At 39.5% G+C, this 16,897-nt stretch overlaps 3 protein-coding genes across 3 annotated transcripts in view; all 3 read left to right on the top strand.

Annotated features, from left to right (window-relative positions):
- LOC139182031 (ATP-binding cassette sub-family C member 4-like) overlaps window positions 1-16,897 on the top strand; it is a 404,344-nt gene that overhangs the window by 102,904 nt on the left and 284,543 nt on the right. The window lies entirely within an intron of this gene.
- The window catches only part of LOC139182033 (ATP-binding cassette sub-family C member 4-like), a 48,619-nt gene that overhangs the window by 13,553 nt on the left and 18,169 nt on the right, over window positions 1-16,897 (top strand). Inside the window, exons 3-5 of the mRNA XM_070785517.1 lie at window positions 9,913-10,002; window positions 13,293-13,465; window positions 13,871-13,976. Coding sequence (XP_070641618.1) covers window positions 9,913-10,002; window positions 13,293-13,465; window positions 13,871-13,976 — 369 coding nt within the window. The remainder of the gene's footprint in view (window positions 1-9,912; window positions 10,003-13,292; window positions 13,466-13,870; window positions 13,977-16,897) is intronic.
- LOC139182032 (elongin-A-like) lies at window positions 225-9,874 on the top strand. The gene is given in 5 exon segments (XM_070785516.1): window positions 225-4,022; window positions 4,025-4,610; window positions 4,612-4,931; window positions 4,934-5,491; window positions 5,494-9,874. Coding segments are annotated over 5 exon segments (2,313 nt in total). The 5' UTR covers window positions 225-3,640; the 3' UTR covers window positions 5,961-9,874.

The raw sequence follows: 16,897 nt of genomic DNA, 5'->3' as shown, positions 1-16,897 counted from the left end.
ATTAGTTAGTAGAAATAAAGGGCCTGTCTGTAGAGTCCTTTCATTTCCTTTGATGCAAAGCTTTCAAAACATACCCTGCCTTATTTTTAAAGCTTCTTAATTAGAATTGTATGCTGGTGTACATAAAATAACTCTATAGATAAAGAAATAATGTTAGAAGATCCTTGGCTCTGCCAATAATGTTTAGAAGCACATCTGAGCAAAGACTAAACATATCTTTAGTCTTTTATACCATCGTATGTAAAATGGTAGTCTTACGTACCATCAACATAGTTTGGTTCTGTTCTGTTCTGTTGATTTCCACCCTTCCTTAGAGCATGTTCAACATACACACTCCAGAGAGCATCCTTACAAAATAGTGCCAAACATTGTATACATGTAGATTCCTCTCTATGTGCCTTTGTCTCTAAGGTACAATATCGGTTGATAAAAGAAGGAGTATCTGTAGAGAACTAGCAATGTGCAAAGTTCCCAGGAAATCATTCCAGAGGCAGCCGGGATAGAATGTTTGTGTAGACCGAGTGTCAATATGACCCACAGTTTTATTCCTGCTCTGCCTCAAAGGACTGTGGGGCCTTGATGACATTACTCAGCTTCCAGACTTCAGTGTCCTCATCTTTAAACGAGGCCTGGGAATCATTGCCACACAGATTTGTTGTGAAGATGTATCTGGGCTTCCCAAGTGGTGCTAGTGGTACAGGACCTGCCTGCCAACGCAGGAGACATAAGAGATGTAGATTCAACCCCTGGGTCAGGAAGATCTGCTGGAGGAGGGCACAGCAACTTGCTCCAGTATTCTTGACTGGAAAATCCCTTGGACAGAGGAACCTGGTAGGCTATGAATCCATGGGGTCGCAAAGAGTCTGACACTACTGAAGCGACTTAGCACACACAACTGGGTGAGATAAGGTTTGTGCCCATGTCTGGTTCTTGGGAATGCTCAGTCATCAGGAACTGTTATTATTCTTAATGATTGGCTTACTGGCCTTTGAATATTATTTCTGCTTAAGTAAAAAGAGTAATACTTTCTGGAATGACTTTACTCTTTAATTTCTCTTATGTGTTCATGGTGCTTGGTGATTTTCTTTATATTTATTGTTTACAATATAAACTAAATTGTTCATATGAATATAAATAGTAGAGCAAAGAAACAAAAATCAAAAAAAAAAAAAAAAACACAATAGGAATTTGTGGGAAGGTGTAACAGAGAAATGTATCTAATGTTTCCACCAAAAGCAAAAAGAAAGAATAACACTTTCTTGTACTTTGATTTCATTTTCCCCTCCCAGCAGCTTCTTTCCTGACCACCATCTTGTACACATTGTTACTTACCAGTCCTCCACCAAGACCTTGGGCCTTTTTTCTCAGCCCTCCCACACTCTTGGCTATTTTCTTCCTCTCCTTGAGGATCTCCTTGAGGATACAGAAATGTAGCTCTCATTTCTGCTCCTCTGTGCTTATTACAGTCCCTGACAAGTACTGATAAGAATTCATAACATTTGTGGAATCATTAACATGTTTTAACCCCTTATCCTACCATTTCCTGCTTAATTCTCACAATTCTGTAGTTATCCTTACATAACAGATTTAAAAACTGAGGCCCTAGGGGCTTGTCCCACTTATCAAGAAAGGGGCAGGGCCAGGAGTCAGATTTTGTGTGTGTCTGATTATTTTTTTCACAGTGTTTCAATTGTATAGCAAAATAGTAGGGTGCATTTCTTAAGCATAGATTTTTAACTTATCCTTCTCCTCTACTCTCCTCTTTGGTAAAAATTAATTTGTTTTCTATGTTTGTGAATCTGTTTCTGTGTTGTAAATAAGTTCATTTCTATTAATTTTTAAGATTCCACATATAAGTGATTTCATATGATATTTGTCTTTCTCTGCTGACTTATTTCACTTAGTCTCATAATCTCTAGGTTCATCTATGTTGCTGCAAATGGCATTATTTCATTCTTTTTATGGCTGAATAATATTCCTCTGTGTGTGTGTGTATACATCATATCTTTATCCATTCATCTGTCCATGGACATACCTTGGCTATTGTAAATAGAAAAGTTGTGAAAACTGGGGTGCATGTATCTTTTTGAACTAGAGTTTTTATGTTTTCCAGATATTTGCTGAGGAGGGGAATTGCTGGATCACCCAGTAACTCTTTTTCAGTTCTTTATGGAACCTCCATATTGTTTTCCATAACAGCTGTACCAACTTACAGTCCCACCAACAGTGTGGGAGGGTCCCCTTTCCTCCACACCCTCTCCAGCATTTATTATTTGTGGATGTTAAATGATGGTCATTCTAACCAGTGTGAGGTGATACTTCATTGTAGTTTTGCTCTACATTTCTCTAATAATTAGTGACTAGAAAGAAAACTCAGCACAGAAGAATTGATGCTTTTGAACTGTGATGTTCAAGAATACTCTTAAGAGTCCCTTGGACTGCAAGGAGATCAAACCAGTCAATCCTAAAGGAAATCAGTCCTGAATATTCATTGGAAGGACTGATGCTGAAGCTGAAGTTCCAATACTTTGGCCTCCTGATGCGAAGAACTGACTCCTTAGAAAAGACCCTGATGTTGGGAAAAATCGAAGGCGGGAGGAGAAGGAGACGTCAGAGGATGAGATGGTTGGATGGCATCACCAACTCAATGGACATGAGTTTGAGCAAGCTCTGGGAGTTGGTGATGGATAAGGAAGCCTGGCATGCTGCAGTTCATGGGGTCGCAAAGAGTCGGACATGACTGAGCGACTGAACTGAATAATTAGTGATGCTGAGTATCTTTTCATGGGTCTGTTGACCATCTGTATGTCTTTGGAGAAATGTCTATTTAAGTCTTCTTCACATTTTTTGATTAGGTTGTTTGTTTCTTTGATATTGAGCTGTATAAGCCATTGTTCATACAGATATTGACTGTATTTATGTAGACTAGAAACAAAGTATCAGAAAGAGAAATTAAGGAAACAATCCCATTGACATCACATCAAAGGGAAAAAAAAAAAAACAGAATAAACCTACCTAAGGAGGTAAAAGGCCTGTATATAAAACCTGTAAGACACTGATGAAAGTAATTCAAGATGATACAAACAGATGAAAAGATAAAACTATATTCTTGGATTGAAAGATTCAATATTGTTAAAAATAACCATACTACCCAAGACAATTTACAGAGTCAATGCAATCTCTATCAAATTGCTAGTGGCATTTTTCACAAAACAAAAACAAAAAAATTTAAAAAAATTTGTATGGAAACAGAAAAGACCGCAAATAGCCAAAACAATCTTGAGAAAGAAGAACACAGCTGGAGGAATCACAGTCCCTGATTTCACACTATACTACAGAGACACAATAATGAAAAAGTATGTTACTATCACAGAAACCAGACACATAGATTAATGGAACAGGATAAAAAACCCAGATATAAGCCCATGCACTTATGGTCAGTTAATCTAAGACAAAAGAGGTAACAATATGTAATAAAGAAAAGATAGTCTCTTCAATAAATAGTGTGGGGAAATCTGCATGACTGCATGTAAAATATATGGCAAAACCAATACAATATTGTAAAGTTAAAAAATAAAATAAAATATTAAAAAAAGAAATAATTAGCAGTTCCGGCGAGGAGGCCGCGCCAGTGACAGCGATGGCGGCGGAGTCGGCGCTGCAAGTTGTGGAGAAGCTGCAGGCGCGCCTGGCCACGAACGCAGACCCGAAGAAGCTATTGAAATATCTGAAGAAACTCTCCGCCCTGCCCATTACAGTAGACATTCTTGCGGAGACTGGAGTTGGGAAAACGGTAAACAGCTTGCGAAAACACGAGCACGTCGGAAACTTTGCCAGGGACCTGGTGGCCCAGTGGAAGAAGCTGGTTCCTGTAGAACGAACCACAGAGCCTGACGAACAGAACTTTGAGAAGAGCAGTTCTCGGAAGCGCCCCAGGGATGCCCTGAGGGAGGAGGCAGAGATAGAGGGGGACTACCTGGAAAGCTGGAAAGCCTCCAGCAGCCAGTCATACAGTCCTGATAATAGAAAAAGCACAGAAAACTCCCAGAGCTCGAGCGGCCTCACAAAGTATCTCACAGTCATGGGAGGAGAGATGAAAGAAAGAGGTACCACAGAGCTTCTCCAGTTTACTCTTCAGACCATGAGTCTTCCGATTATGGCCATGTTCAGTCCCCTCCACCATCCACCAGCCCTCATCACATGTCTTTGGACCATTACAGACCCCTGGAGGAGGACCATGAGCCCTTTGTTCCCCACCATAAGCCTGGCAAAGGCCATAGTAACGCCTTTCAGGACAGACTGGGAGTCAGTCAAGAGCGACACCTGGGGGAAGCCCAGGGGAGAGAAAGCAGGAGTCAGAGCAAGGAGCACACATCTTCCCATAAAGAAAAACGTCCACCGGATGCCAGAGGAGACGGGAAGTCTTCTCTGATCAAAGAAAAGTCACACAAGGTCGTCTCCAAAGAGGAAAACCGGAGGCCGACCTCTGGGGACGGCACAAAGGAGAAACCGCCCTCTGGTGTCAGGAAAGAGAAGGAGAAGGAGGGCAACGCCAAGAAGAAGGTCTTACCCCTCTTGGAGGTGGCTTCAGACAACCACCTTAAAAAGCCCTAGAGACTCCGAGAAAACCAAATCAGACAAAAACAAGCACAGTCTAGAAAACTCAGACATGGGCAAGGGGGCAGGAGACCTGTTGCCCAAGGCAAAAGAGAAGGTTTCTAACAACCTGAAGACTCAAGAAGGGAAAGTCAAACCTTCGCATTCAGATAGAAAGTCGGTGGCTTCCTTCCCTAAAGGTGAGGAGGCAGATTCGGATGATGAATTCGAGAAACCCACCATGTCTTTTGAGTCATACCTCAGCTATGACCAGCCCCGGAAGAAAAAGAAAAAGATTGTGAAAACTTCAACCACGACTCCTGGAGAAAAAGGACTTAAAAAAATGATTCAAAAAGCACTAGTAAAAACTTGGACTCAGTTCACAAATTACCTAAGGTGAATGAAAACAAGCCTGAGAAGCTTCCGCCAGTTGGAGCCGACTCAGCCAAGCTGAAAAAGGTCCCCAGCGATGTGTTGCCAGTATTACCTGACCGCCCATTACCTGTGATCCAGGCCAATTACTGTCCACTTCCTTCCCCTGAATTGATGTCATCTTTCCAACCAAAGCGAAAAGCACTCTCCTCACCCCAGGAAGAGGAAGAAGCTGGATTCAGCGGAAGAAGAATGAATTCTAAGATGCAGGTCTATTCTGGTTCCAAGTGTGCCTATCTCCCCAAAATGATGACCTTGCACGAGCAGTGCATCCGGGTGCTTAAAAACAACATCGACTCGATCTTTGAAGTGGGAGGCGTCCCATATTCTGTCCTTGAACCTGTTTTGGAGAGGTGCACACCTGATCAGTTGTATCGAATAGAAGAGTACAATCACATATTAATTGAAGAAACGGATCAATTATGGAAAGTTCACTGTCACCGAGACTTCAAGGATGAAAGGCCGAAGAGTACGAGTCATGGCGGGAGATGTACCTGCGGCTTCAGGATGCACGAGAGCAGTGGCTGCCAGTCCTCACAAAGAACATCCGATCTGCACACGCCAATAAGCCCAAAGGCCGACAAGCAAAAATGGCTTTTGTCAACTCTGTGGCCAAGTCACCTCGTGATGTTCGAAGGAGGCAGGAGAAATTTGGAACAGGAGGAGCAGCTGTGCCTGAAAAAATCAGGATCAAGCCAGTGCCGTACCCCACAGGAAGCAGCCGGGCTTCCTTCAGCAGTGGCAGCAGCAACAGCTTTAACGCCAGCCCCGAGGAGCCGGCCTATGATGGCCCGAGCACTAGTGGCGCCCACACAGCTCCAGTGGTCAACAGCACCGTTTCCTATGATCCTAGGAAACCACCCGTGAAGAAAATTGCCCCAATGATGGCCAAGACGATTAAAGCTTTCAATATCAGGTTCTCCCGACGATAAATCGAGGACTTACCTTGGAAATGAAATCTGGGGGGAGGAATACAAGGACGGTGGGGGTTGGGGAATGGAACTTCCAGAGGAGACCAGAGCCTTTCACTCCGTGGAAGCTTTCCGTCCCCGTGTCCTGCACCGTCAGCGGGCGTGTGCCCAAGCCGGTGTCCGCAGCCGCTGCCTCCTTGCCTGGCGAGCACTTCAGAGTTCTGAAGACGTGAAGCTTCGCTCTCACCCAGGATTTTAAGGTCGATTGTACCTTTGTTGTTAATTAGCTTCTTTGTAAACTATAAGACATAGTTTTAATTAATAAATATTGCCCCCAGATTGTAAAAAATAAATAAATAAATAAATAATTAGAACATTCTCTAATACCACATTAAAAAATAAAGTAAAAATGAATAAATGAGCAAAGACCTGTAAGACAAGATACTTAGTAAGACAAGATCTTAGAGGAACACATAGGCAGAATACTCGTTGACATAAATCACAGCACTATTTTTTTGGATCTGACCCCTAAAGTAATGGAAGCAAAAGCAAAAATAAACAAATGTGACCTGGTTAAACTTAAAAGTATAGCACGAAGGAAGCCATTTAAAAAAAAACAAAAAGACAACCTATGGAAAAGAAGAAAATATTTGTAAATGACATGATCAGCAATGTATTAATTTCCAAAATATACTAATAGGGTTCAAAGTAAATTTAAAGAGAGTCCCAACTCCAGAGGCTGAGAAGCAAATTACTTTGCTTGTGCAAGACTTCAGGTGGCTGTTGACTGTGGTCCTTGATAGAACTGCTTCATATCATGATTTCATGTGCATGCAGGCACGTGCACGCGCGCACACACACATACACACACAGAAACAAAAATGTCACAAAACAACATTACTATTGCTCTGTGCTCTGATATTTTCTGTGATTCCAGTTCTATTCTACTTCATATAAAAGACAAAATGATGATCACAATGCACAAAATTAATTTCATCATCCACCGACTACATCTGAAGTTTGACAAACACTGTCCCTGCCTGTCTCCCTGTTGGGCTGGGCTCCTGGTCCATGTTAGCATCACATCAGAAACTTCATTGTGTTTCAGATTGTCACAGCAGCCTTGCAAGGCTAACCCTAGTTTCCAGTAATGGAACTGTCTTGGAAAGATAAGTAATTTACCCTGAGTCTAATAACTAATGAGATGTTGAATCAGAACTTAGAACTGTCTGACTCCAAATTTATTTTTTGTTTTCAATAAATGTTAGTTAAACTGAATGATGTTCTCCTGAGATATTTTTCCCAAAACATAACAAAAGTTTAGTAAAGTCAGACGATATGACTCCTCCTGTTTTGAGTCTCCTTTGGAGAATATCAGTTTTGAGTCTCATTTGGAGAATATCAGTTTTTGAAATGGGCTTTTTCATTTATGTATTATGGGCTAATAAGTGTGAGGAGAAGATATTCAAAATCTTACCCCTCCCCAGCCAAGAGACCTTTGTCTTTACAGTGTCTTGTTGGCTCCGAGATGGAGAAAAGTCTGTTGGTTTGGTTACTTGAAGTTAACTTGTCTATGTGCAGAAAACGTACATCTCTCTTCCCCTCAAATGAGTAGCAAGCAGTGATGCTTGTGTGTCAACACCCTGATTTAAGCAGCCTAGGAAGCTGAGAGCAGACTCTGCAGAAGGGGGAGCCCAGTACTGTTTCTTTGAGTTGCCCCACTCAGGTGAGCCAGGTCCACATCATGTTCCCCGAATCCCTGTTACCTGTGATCCTGGGAACAGCAGCAAGCTTCTGGGGTCATCTCTCTCTCCCAGGCTTATTCCCATCACTGTTGGTCCTGCCATGAACAGGTCAGAACTGGGGGAGGTGTGATGGCAGCAAGGACCTGAGTAGGAACCAGAGACAGGGGAGTGGGGACATAGACCATCAGTCCTCAGGGGAACTTTAAAAGATGAATACTTTATTTTTTTAATTACACAGAAGTTACATATCAAAACAGAAAAAAAAAAGATGAATACTGTGTTCTTAAGAAGTACTCCTCAATTTGTATTCAAAGTTTCAGGAAAAAGCAAAAATGAAAGCTTTTCCTAAATAATTTCCTTAAACACAACAGGTAGTTGAAGTGTATGCGTCCTTTGTGCTCAAGATCTGAAGTAGTTAAGTATATTCCCCAGGAAGAATGCCAGTTGAGATTACATTCAGGGAGTACCTGCTTACTTGAAAGGACCTGGATAATGGAGGGAAGATGGAGAAGAGAAGGGCGAGGAACACTGGGACCAGCCTCCCCTCACCTCGCCAGTTGTTTGCGTAAAGTTCATAGATAACAGCTAAAGGATGAGAAATCGCCTGCATGGGGGATTGAAAATTACAAAGAGTAAAAAGTTTTTATAAAAATATGAGGTACAATGATGGTTATTCTCCTGACAAGGAACTCGTACTATTGCTTAGATGGGTGTTAATCTTTGTTTCTAAATTCAAGAGTTTTAGGGGAAACTTTAAATTTGAGTCTCTGGATTTTTCAGTTCAATTCAACAATCATTTCGAAATGTGCATTTCTGGTGATTTTTAATGCTTTGTAGGCTTATCGGTCACTTAATCAATTTTGTGCAAATGAAGCTCCCTACATAGTATATTTTTAATTTTGGATTTTCCTTAGGGATATATCTCTTTTGGTGGCACACTGTCCTGTGCCTTCTGCTTTCATTTCTTGATCACTAGACTTAAAACTGAGACAATAGGGAGAGAAGGTATGGGAGGCTCTCTAAAGTATCATTCTTCATCATGACTAGGGAAGAGAAATATTTGTCTTCTTCATCTTCTCAGACTTTCATGAAGTTAGAAGGAAACTCCAGCCCCAAGACCAGGCAGGATTTTGAGGCTGGTGATTCCGAGCAGTTCCAGGCACTGTGGAAGAGTCAGGTCTCCTCTTTCCCACATGTGTGCCTTCCCTTGTTCTGCCCCCTTCACTGAAAGGAGCCAGTTGGGCTCTTCTCTGCTGCCCATATTCTTATGACCTGGCTTACTAGAGCCTTCCAGAAGAAAATGTAAGTTGTCTACATGAGCTTATGTACATATTCTCTCCTGAAACTCAGGAGGTATATGATTCCAGTGTAATTTACTTGTGGCTCCTCTTGATGATGAATAGGTAGATGAATAGGAAAAGCTATTTAAATAATTTTATTATGGCTCACATCACAGTGGGTTTCAGGTCCTCCTGGCCTTGCAGTTAGTAACGAGGTTCTGTGAGGCAGGTCATCCTGACGCACAGGTGAGAGAACGTGGGGACCAGCTGATGCAGAATCAGAGGTGATTTCTCCACGGACAGAGGTGCCTCAAGGCCCCAGGAGCTGACGTTCTCTTTGAACGTGTGGGGATGTTCCATTCACACCTGGGGAGAGATTTCCAGATCCTAGAAGACAGTCTGACCAATGGAGAAAATAGCCTAGTTTATTCTTCATTGCCAAAGTATAAATACTGAATGGTTTTGCTTTGAAGCATAAGCCTCAACTAATCATGCAGTTGATGTTTCCCAGTCACACCAGGATTGACAGTTAATTTATGTAGATCTTGATGTAAACTTTCTCATGTGATTATAATGTCAGTTTGTGTGTGTGTGTTTAACCAGATATTTATTACCAGAATGGCAAATTTTTTTAAAAAATAAAATTTTCCTTTCTTTTCTTAATTTATTTTTTCTTAAGATGAAAATACTTCTTAAACACTTTCTTCTTTTAGTGTTTAACAGTCTAGAGGATTTTTTATAGCACACTTTGTACAATGGAAAATTATTTTAGAGATACTGTTTTGTAAACATACATTTGTAACTTTAATATTAATAATTGCAGTGAATTTTGATATTTTGTATTTTCATTCTTTTCTATAAGCATTGGTTTAAAATGAAAAGAGACAACAAAAAAAAAAAAAAGAAAAGAGATTAAGGTAGTAATGTTCACTATTTCGTGGTATTTAGGAACCTGTTTTATTCATTGGAACACTGAGGAAAAACTTGGATCCCTTTAATGAGTATTTGGAGGAGGAACTGTGGAATGTCTTAGAAGAGGTAATTTATGTAATGTTATTAACTTGTTAGCATCAGTATCTGTGTGTGTACATTCATAGCATTGCAAGTAATTAAGGGAAGCTTATCATTTTAACTGTTTACTTTCCAGGAGAACAGTGATGAGATGGGTACACTTAAAATGTGTATATTGATAATGAAAACCAATAATAGAATTCCTCATGTTTTCATTTTAGCTTTTTCTATAGAATCCCAAGCAACTAGATACATTATTTTGTCCTTAACAGAGCTTATTACACTAGACATTAAAACTGTGGGATCACATTCTATGAGTGACCTAGTAAATTAATTACCCTAATTACCCTCCAATGTTCATTTTATTCCTCTGGCCTTAGGGGCTATCTAAGTGGAGACACTAGTTTTTCATTATTAACTGAAAGATAAACAAGATCATTCCAATACAATGCGATGAAGTTTCATAAGGAAGTGTTTATAAAAGTAAATTATTTAGTTGGAATGTGATGATTACTTATTGGCGATTATATCATTTTAATGCTGCAGCATGAATGCAGGTAACAGAACCCTGGTGTTTTGGCTCAGTTTTATATAGATACGTTAATTTCTAGAGGAGTTTCTGTTATTTGTGCTGTGTTTCCCCTTGCCCTACTTCACTGAATTTCCCTACCCTTGCATGAAAAAATTTTGACTATTAAGTTGCTGTTGGTTTGTATATTTTAATACTAATTATTTTGTGTATTAGCCCTAGTTTTGCAAATTGATTCTACTGATGGCAGAAACTTTAGATTTCTAAACCATAGACAGACTTCTAATCTCTCATGGAACCTAGCTCTGTCTTTTGCTTTTAAAACGTAGCACTTGATAAATAGGTACTAAATGTTTGGTTTATTTCTTCATTTCAGAGAAGTATGCCTTATTTCTTTAAAAAAATTTTGTGTTACACAAATCTAGCATCAATAGTATCTCTGTTAGGACACAAGTGTGTCTCATCACACAGGAACCCAAGATCCAGAAACCTGGGCGTCAGCAGCCTATGCATCAGGAACCACATGGTTCAGTCCTTGTGGTGGCAACAGGTTACATGTCCATTTCCCTGGGCCTTCCTTGTATTATGTGAACTTCCTTTATTGCTGGCCCTGCTCTAGTAAAAGCTCTTCCCCATCTGTTGATTGCATTTCCTTGTCTTCTTCCAGCCCACAACAGTCTTTCTTTTTGAGAAGTAAGAAGGTTCCATGAAATGTGGGAACCATCTGACACCTGTGTTAACCTCCTGTGAGAAGTGTTGGCACCTATTAGATACACTACACAGCAGGTTACTTTAAAAATGTTTATGATAACAGAAATAGGGTACCTTATAAGTTCAGTTTATTGTTTTTCAATTTTGCTCTATTTCATTATTTTCCCAACCTCAAAAATGATCTGAAGTATTTCATATTGAGATGTACAGTTTTGAATAGTATTATTTGCTCCACTTTCCTTAAATTATAACTTTTTATATGCTTTCCACAGTTTATAGTGTGATGTGATATTCTAAAGCCAGTTAAATTGTTATTAGAATATAATCCTTTTACACGTAATAATAGTGTTATATGTAAACTGTCTATATGGATTTACTTTCTAATTTATAGGAACAGATATGTCATATGATGAGATTCACTTCTGCCTTCACACTGCTAACAAATATCTCTGAGAGCTTCTTAAGCATCGTTGCAGATTCTGGGTCTATCACAGTCATCAAGAGACACAATCTCTATCCTTTTCAAGGACATTCTCTTGCATAATCTAACACAATTATCTCAAATAAGAAATAAAACAGTAATATTACACTATCGTCTAATGTGTTCAGATTCTCCAGTTGTAACTTCTAGTTATTATTGTCTACTGCATCTGTTGCCCTTTTCTTCCATTCTAATACTTTATACCTTGATTTTATGATTATACTACAGAGAGCTTTGATATTCATATTATCTCATAACTATTCCTGATTCATAAATAAATGCAGTGTCTCAGAAAACAGTATTTTATGAAAAACACTACCCCTTACAACTCTTATTTGTCATGAAGCAGATATGGACAACCTGAAGGAAAAGAAAAAAAACCAGATTAGTTTTGTGATGTCATCCAACTCAGGAGTAAGTGTGAGATTATTTCTTTGAAGTTAGAATGTCAGTCTTAACAAAGACCAACCACTTGCACCACAATTCAAATTTTACCCTTTAGAGTTTGTACACCTTGTATGCTGTCACTAAATACCAATACCGTATTTAATCCTGACTCAGAATTCTGCTTTCTAGGGATCGGATTCCATCAGGAGCACAGTTCAGGATCACATTCGTGGAAGTGCTCCAGCATTTAGGATATCACAAAAATGCTACTCATTCACCCTTGGTGTTTTGTTATCTGACTTTGTACTGTGTCACATAACTTATTGGCCATCGATCTGTTGGTTTCTTAATTAGAAGTGTATTTCTTCTTTGTTCTTTCACTTTAAATACAGCCTGAATTGGCTTCTTGCTCCATAATATTTCTCCAAAATGAATATTCATTGAACTGACCCCTACCACCAAGTGTTCTTTCAGATTATATTTGGTGGTTAAAGATTTGTTTTTTTAATCTTATGAGTATTATTTTATGAAGATAGATTAGTATAAACATCACATATATCCATATTGTGGGGGAGATAAAATGTAATATTTTATCTTGTTTTTGTGAGTTTTCGTTCACTGGAAGACATTTATGATATTGAAGAAAATGCACTTGACTGGTCCACTATTTATAGACTAAGCTTGGGAAATGTCCCAGGATTACTAATGTATAAGATGGAGTTTTCCATTGTTTAAATTTGTATTATTTTAAACGTTAAAAAGTTGTAAATTGTTAATAAGATTATATCTTTAGAGAACCATACTTTCTCTAATTTTTCTTTTTAATTCCTTTTAATGTACCACCTCTTATGCAAAATGTACTTTGGTAAAGTTGATTAAACCATAAAGATCCTTTTAGATTTTCTGTTTAAACCACATTGGGAGAAATAGCTTCAATTTTTGAGACTTTCTGAACTAATTCCTAGTTGGGGGTTGTTGGTGGATGGCATGTGGCAGGGATGGGGGGACACTGAGATCTTTCTGTCCTGACTTGACTCTACCAACCATCTTTCTCAGTGAACACTAACTGGAAACAGCTTTTCCCATCACAGGGCTGTATATGTAAGATACATAAGAAGTCATGAGGACTTCAAAGCTCTAACATTCTAAGAGGCTTTTCTACTTCAGCAGTCATTTGTTTTCGAAATTTTGTTCTTTCTGTATCCACAGGTACAACTTAAAGAAGCCATCAAAGCTCTGCCTAGTGAAATGAATACCGAATTAGCAGAATCAGGATTGAATCTGAGTGTTGGACAGAGACAACTAGTGTGCCTTGCTAGGGCTATTCTCAGGAAAAATCAGATATTGATTCTTGACAAAGCCACATCCAATGTGGATCCAAGGTATGTAGCTGGGGTCCATGAAACCTGGAATCCAAATTGTAAATGTAGTAAATGGAAAACATTTAGTGATGCTGAAAAGTGTTTCTATGCTCTCTTTGACCCACAGATATCTTTTAATAATGTTAATCACAAAGGAAAACAAAGGAAGAAAGCAAGACAATTATATGCTGTTAATATTGTTATGAGGCATCCTAAGGAAGCTGGATTTCAGCTTCTGATAGTTTCAAGCAATTTCAAGGGAAGACTATTTTCCATCACTTTATGAAAAATAGTAAATTTCTAAATAGACTTTTTATACTTAGTTTTTTAGGAACAAGATTATATGTTAAAGCATTGATTTTTAATTTTTAACTCTTGTCTGCCTTTCCTGTCTTCACTGAAGTATATCAACTTCTCTGATTCCAGAACTGGTGAGTTAATACAAAAAAAAATCCATGAGAAATTTGCTGACTGCACTGTGCTAACCATCACACACAGGTTGAGCACCGTTATTGACTGTGAACAGATACTGGTAAGACCCACACCATTTCAGTTGTTTTCACTTATATTCAATTTTGCACTGATCCTTCCTTGTAAAACTTGATAGAAACCTCCAGTAATTTAATCTTCTCTTGGTTTCTCTTTTCATACCTGAAAATAACTCGAGTAATTAACTTTACTTTCAAAATGTGCTATTAAATAATATATCCAATAACCTTATATTTTCATATAATATTAATATATTTGAATTGTTATTTTTTAAGACATCCAGTCATGAAAATATTCCAAACCCAAGTTATAGCTTCATATTTCAAGAGGCTAGAACACAGTCATTTTCACTGTGTCACAGTTGTTTCAGTGTTTTTTGATTCCCTTAATCAAAAAATTAACCTCTCATTTAGATTGCCAGGAGGTTGTTGGCTAAGGTTGCAGAATTTTTCAGCTCCTTCTGTCAGAAGGGAGTCCATGAGAAGAAAGGGCTTCGTGAGAAAAACAGTATTTCAACTGAAAGGATTTAATATAGGAAATTTGCTACATAAGAATAGGAGGTTAGAAAAATGAAAGGAAACACTGGGGTAATGATTTTAGGAAGCAGCTACCATGTCCTAGGACAGATATTCAGACCTAAGAACTCAGAAGAGAGCCCCTACAGTTGGTGCTCAAGCCTCCAAGGAGAGGTCACTTACCAGTTGCTGGTCTTACGTGCTGAGGAAGCATGATGGGGCTATTTCTCCATGTGCTAATGGAAGCTTGGAGCTGGAGTCAGGTCCCCCTGCTGAGGTGACGCTGCAGGAACAGCCAAGTCAGATAGAACATTAGCTCTGTCCCACTTTCAGTCTCCCTCTAGTGCCCGCTTACTGGCACAACCTAAAAAAGGCCAGCTTGCCAGAGAGCCTATGAAATCTGACTTGCAGAGACTGAACCTGTGCATCACAGGTGAGAGTTTAGAAAGGAAGGCAAATCAAGGCGAGAGACTAGATAAACAACTAATAAGTCTCTTATACAGTAGGTCTAGGCACTGCACATGCAGTAGGCTCCAAGCTTTGGTCTCTGGACATCTGTCTAGTATCTTCCCTCCAGATTTGATTGGCTCTTTCCTCTCAGTAATTTAATATTTCCTTCCTTATTTTCTTTTCCTTCCTCCCTCTATTCCTTATCTCTTTTCATCTTCTTTTTTTGTTGTTTCCCTCTGCTGCTTGCTGAGTTTCAGTAAATGTTAGTGTGTGGCTTTATAAAATGATATAGAAAGCATGGCTCAGAGGAAAACCTTTGGCTGCATATAATCCCAAAAGGCTGTGTTTGTCACTCAGTCATGTCTGACTCTTTGTGACCCCATGGACTGTAGCCTGCCAGGCTCCTCTGTCCATGGGATTCTCCAAGAAGAATACTAGAGTGGGTAGCCATTCCTTTCTGCAGGGAATCTTCCCAACTCAAGTATTAAACCCAGGTCTTCTGCATTGCAGACAGATTCTTTACTGTCTGAGCCACAAGGGAAGTCAGTCCAAAAGAATGCAAGATATATTTAGGTATTTTGATGGTCCACACAAAATAGGTAATAATCAGTAATAAACAGTAACATCCAAACTTCCTTATGTCTTATGATATCGGAACTGTCTCTTGATTTCTTAGACGGTTTCTGGAATATCACCACCACACCCCCGCCTCGGATTTCACATGCATTGTCAGATGGATCATCAGTGGGGACACTGAGTAGATAAGATATCAGGCTGTCAGGATTGAAGCACTGCCTGTAGCCTCACTCACCGAGCTGGACATACAGAGAAGTGAGCTCCAAGGAGTCCAAGGATAGGAGTGGGGCATCCCCAACCACAGGAATACTCTAGGCTCCAGTAGTGTAGCCAGTTGTCTAGACTAGAGCAACTCAGTAGGAAGCCAACTCCACCTGCAGACTTTCATGAGGCACTGGGTTAAATTCCAAGACTACAGTAGAGTAGCTCAAATTCCAGAAATGTTTTTTTAGCACCTAGTAGTCTTAAACCCTCATTTTGTGTTCTTGAATGCTAATTGGAAAAGTAGCCTTTCATTTCTCCTTTTTTCTTGTTGCTTTGTTGTTCTTATCTCTTAGCACTGCATATTTTGAAGACTGTCCCCCAAAGCATCCTTCTTCCATAATAAGTAAATAATGCTGTAAAATTTACCTGTTTCAAGCCCTTTGTCAGGCTTTAGAGGCAGCAGCAGAAAGTTTGCTTGATCTAGCTCAGTTAGGGGTCTGTTCAAATAAATTCTTTGTTCCTAAATGTACCCTGCAGCTTTATTTTTGGTATTCCAGTATTAATAGTAGCAGATTATTTTTATTATCTAGTTCTTAGAAATATTGTCACCTTGAAATGTGTGATTGGTTAGGGAAACAGTGAGGAAGGACAGAGTTTTGAAAGCCTCTCCACTAGTCATCCCTCAGTCTTATCCCTCAGCACCTGGTTCACAGATGTGAACGTCTGTATCCCCTGAACCAATCAGCTTTGTGGTTGTTATCAAAGTATATTCAATTCATTTAATGCTTTAATTTCTCGTGTGTGTTACTTTCTCAGTCATGTCTGACTCTTTGCGACCCCATGAACCGTAGCTTGCCCGGCTCCTCTGTCCATGGGATTTTTTAGGCTAGAATACTGAATGGGTTGCCATTTCCTACTCCATAGGATCCTCCCAACCCAGAGACTGAACCAGGGTCTCCCACATTGCAGGCAGATTCTTTACCATCTGAGTCACCAGGGAAGCCTATCTTCTGGTAAATTTCTGTAACCTCAATTTTTTCTCAACTGATCAGTGTACGAATCTTTAACATGCTTTAACAGAGCAATTTACAGCCTGGACCCTCTCCACCTTTCTAGTTCTGTCCCACTTTGCTCCCCCTCCTTCCTTTACAGCTAAAACCATTGATGGTCTTCAATTCTCCAAATGCAGTGTTCCCTCTCTCTCACAATTGTGCCCTCT

This window comes from Bos indicus, unplaced genomic scaffold (genome assembly GCF_029378745.1).
Source record: "Bos indicus isolate NIAB-ARS_2022 breed Sahiwal x Tharparkar unplaced genomic scaffold, NIAB-ARS_B.indTharparkar_mat_pri_1.0 scaffold_64, whole genome shotgun sequence".
Lineage (NCBI taxonomy): Eukaryota > Metazoa > Chordata > Mammalia > Artiodactyla > Bovidae > Bos > Bos indicus.
The sequence above is the reverse complement of the archived record's forward strand: the minus strand, read 5'-3'. Positions and strand labels throughout refer to the sequence as shown.